Below are 3,685 nucleotides of genomic sequence, written 5' to 3'. Positions count from 1 at the left end.
TAATAATTTCTTCCTCTACACTTCTACACTTCTACACTCTCTCAATTCTTATCTATACACTCATTATACTCTCTTGAACTCTCTCACTACTTGCGAACTAAGCTACAATTCATTCTTCTCCAAACTTACAATCAAGACCATATCACTAATTTACTTAGCTCATTTACATTGGTTTATATTTTACAATTTTAGTTTATTGGTGGGAAACATATGGAAATGCTTTTCCTAATTTAGCAAAAATGGCTAAGAGAGTTTTGGCTTTGACTACAAGTTCATCCGGATGTGAACGAAAGTAGAGTACATTTGAAGGTTTGCTCTAATTTTCAATTACCTTGATTTTTATGCATATAGTTCAATGGTTCACTTTATTTATATTGCTGCCTACTATTATATGTAGGTACATACAAAGAAACGAAACAGACTTGCTGTAAGTCGAATGAACAATCTTGTGTATGTCCAATTCAATTTAAGATTGATGAACCAAAGGAAAAGACAAAAGGAGAATAATGTTGATATATTGGTTGTGAATCTTGCTGCTAATGCTCAATCATGGTTAGTTGATGGGATTTCCAATGATGGAGAGGACTCACAATTCGATTTACAAGGTGATATAGGTGAAGAAGAACCATTTCGATTAACAATTGATGATGCAGATCAAATTAGAGTGTTAGATGATGAAGATGATTTCATATGCGACAATGAAGAAGAACTTGATGATATTGATTGCGAGTTTGACGATGACCAGATTCTACAAGTCGATGGAGAAGAAGAACTTGAAGATTAAAATTGGTTTATTTTTCTGTTTTCGCTTTGCTATTTCAATTATTGAGTTTTAGACTACTTGGTTTGACAATTTCATGAGTATTTTTGACAACTTAAGGTTGATACTATTGGTTTGACAATTTCATGAGTATTTTTGAAGAGATTTTGATATTTATTTTGTTTTTAATTATATATATTTAATTATTTATATATAATATATTTATAATTTATCATATCTATATATTTTTTTGGTAAAATATATTTACCGTATATATCTCACATATACAACCGCGTATCCAGCTATACGCTAAACGGTGGTGTACCGCCCGACTAGCGCCTAACGGATTTTAGAACATTGCAAATAATGTGGTGATTTTCAAGCTAATTTGTCACAAATTTATTTGTGGTGAATGTACGTTAAGAAAAGAGTGAAAATATTGCTCTTGGAACATTTACTGCAAAGATGGATATAAGGCAATTGAGAGTGTCTTTCAAAATTCGAACCGTGTATCTTCAGTTTTTTTTTTAAATCATGGTTTCAAAATAATAAATATAATATTTTTACTTTTGTCCAAAAAAAAATTATTCACAATTTAAATATATTTTAAACGAATTGCTGGTCAACATCCAGGTGAGACAACGTATCGTAAAACTCTTTTGTCTTTTGTGTTCATCCTTCTATCCTTCTTTCTTGATTATGAGTTAGATTTATTTGACTGAGAGAGTTATGAGATTGTTTATTGAGTGATACGTTCATCGATTAAGGGAAATTTGAGATTCTTTTTACAACATGGTGTTAATTAGTAAGATGACTATGGTTTAAAATTTCATGCGGACACGATTATACCATCACCGGATAAAATTGATGTATAATTTCAGTATATAATTTATCAAAAAAAAAAAAGAAGCTTTAGAGTATGAGACCAAATCATTAAAACCCTCAAAGCCAAAACTACAGTTTCTAAGGCAAAAGCAAACAAAAACTTGACATACATCGTCTTGGCAATGTAAAGTATTTATTGGGAATCACGTCATCAGTTCATCATCTTCCTTTGCTGTGGGAATCACGTCATCAGTATCTATTGACTGAATGAAATTGGTTTAGAATTCTCGCAACTTAAAAGAAGAGAACTCAAAAGTCCCTTTATATCTGCCACGTATCTTGCTTTTTTCTGAAAAATTCATCGTCCATTTATGCTCTTTAAAGGCCTATAACAAGAAAAAAAAAAAAAAAAGTTAAGGATATATATATATACAACTGTATATATATGACACTTTCAGAGTTTGAGTTTTAAATTAGTTAGTTTGGTAACGTTCAAAAAAAAAAAGTTAGTTTGGTAATTAAAAATTGCTAACCATGACCAGATAATTTAGATTGGGACAATTCTCAAGAAAGGTTAGCAGATATTTCCAAGTTATCATGCCGGTCTTGATGCTCAAGCTAGAGAGATTATGAAACTGGGGTAGTGATTCGGACTCCGAGAACTTATGAAGTACCTACAAACAAAGAATACATGTCACAACTTTTCATATTGGAAAGCAATAAAAAAAGTTTACTGGAGATATATAGTTGTTTTACCTTGAGAATGTCAGAAGAGATAGTAATATCTCTAACAAAGGAGAGCAGGGTAAGAAAACTATGTAAGGTCTCACCAAAATTAGTAAAACCATCAAGATCCAACTTAATAATGGAGCCCAAATCTTTTACAATGAATCTTTCAATAGAACGATTGTTTAGCTTTATAAACTTAAGCCTTGGAGCTTGCATTGTAACTGTTTTCTTATCCAAATCCCCACCTTCAGTTTTGGTAAGACAAAAACTCAACAGAGACTGAGATGAGACTCTATCTCCATACATCTTGTCCATTGTTAAGCTTTCGAGAGCTGAGCAGCCTGAGATAAGCACCTCCATAGCTGAACTGTCATCAAACTTGATTTCTTGTAGATCGATGATCTTAAGACAAGGCAAAGAAACTGACTTGGGCGGTTTAGGTAACAACAGGCAGCGGAGTTTCAAGGATACCAATCTCTCACATGATGTATAGATGGTTGGAGGTATCTTAATTGTATCGTCCCTCGTATAACCCTCAAGGTCTAGATGTTGGATTTTATGCTTAAACACAATGTTTATCAACTTTGAGTCTCTAAACCCGAACGAATATCCAACATACCTTAGCTTAACTCTTTGTAAGCACACGGAACTGTTAAAATCCATAAACCTCTTGAAGAAAGAAAATTTAGCAGCATCCTCTAGACCCCCGTTAATCTGCAAATCCCATACAGGCACGTAGCGCCAAATATTTCTCCATCTGCGGCATAAAAGACTAGTTTTGATCACATCTTTTGTGGGAAAATTTAGAAGTATCTCACATAGCAAAGAATCTGGTAACCGGCTAATCCTATCTTCTTCTCCGATTCTACTATCACCGACAGGTTTCTCCCCAGACTTCATCTATGAATACTTCTGCAACTTAATATCTAAATCGGAGTCGCACGTCTTTTTGAAGACCCGAGTTTGAAAAGAAAATATACATATACAAGGAACCATTTAGGGTTTCTGTCTGAGTTTTCCCAAGACGGAAAAAAGGTAAACAAAAGAAAAATGGAAACCTACATACATTGTGTTGTCCTCCGAAGAGGAAAGATACTTAAAATTCAAGTATATAATAAACCGGTTATTATTGTATATCGCACACCTTTCCTTGATTCTCATATATTTTTTCCTTCACCTTTTAGAATTTAAATTTGTTAATTTTTTTTTTTTTTGTCATCATTAAATATGTTAATTTATGTGATGCATGGCTTGTTGAAGAGTGATCCAATTTCGGGGTTTAGCTTTTAATCCTGATGTCGACTTGGTTTAGAAACTAATTGGAGCTGGTTCTGTAATTAGGGTTGGTTTGACCGGTTCTTGAAGAGAAGA

The 3,685-nt window shown here is 33.0% G+C and overlaps 1 protein-coding gene across 1 annotated transcript; it reads right to left on the bottom strand.

Annotated features, from left to right (window-relative positions):
• On the bottom strand, window positions 1,864-3,214 carry LOC104715045 (putative F-box/FBD/LRR-repeat protein At1g16940). Its single transcript, XM_010432498.1, has 3 exons — window positions 2,342-3,214; window positions 2,119-2,259; window positions 1,864-1,971 (listed from the first exon to the last, which is right to left on the bottom strand). Exons 1-3 carry the CDS (start codon window positions 3,212-3,214, stop codon window positions 1,864-1,866), a joined length of 1,122 nt encoding a protein of 373 aa, XP_010430800.1.

The sequence above is a fragment of the Camelina sativa genome, chromosome 9, assembly GCF_000633955.1.
Source record: "Camelina sativa cultivar DH55 chromosome 9, Cs, whole genome shotgun sequence".
Classification (NCBI taxonomy): domain Eukaryota; kingdom Viridiplantae; phylum Streptophyta; class Magnoliopsida; order Brassicales; family Brassicaceae; genus Camelina; species Camelina sativa.
The sequence above is the reverse complement of the archived record's forward strand: the minus strand, read 5'-3'. Positions and strand labels throughout refer to the sequence as shown.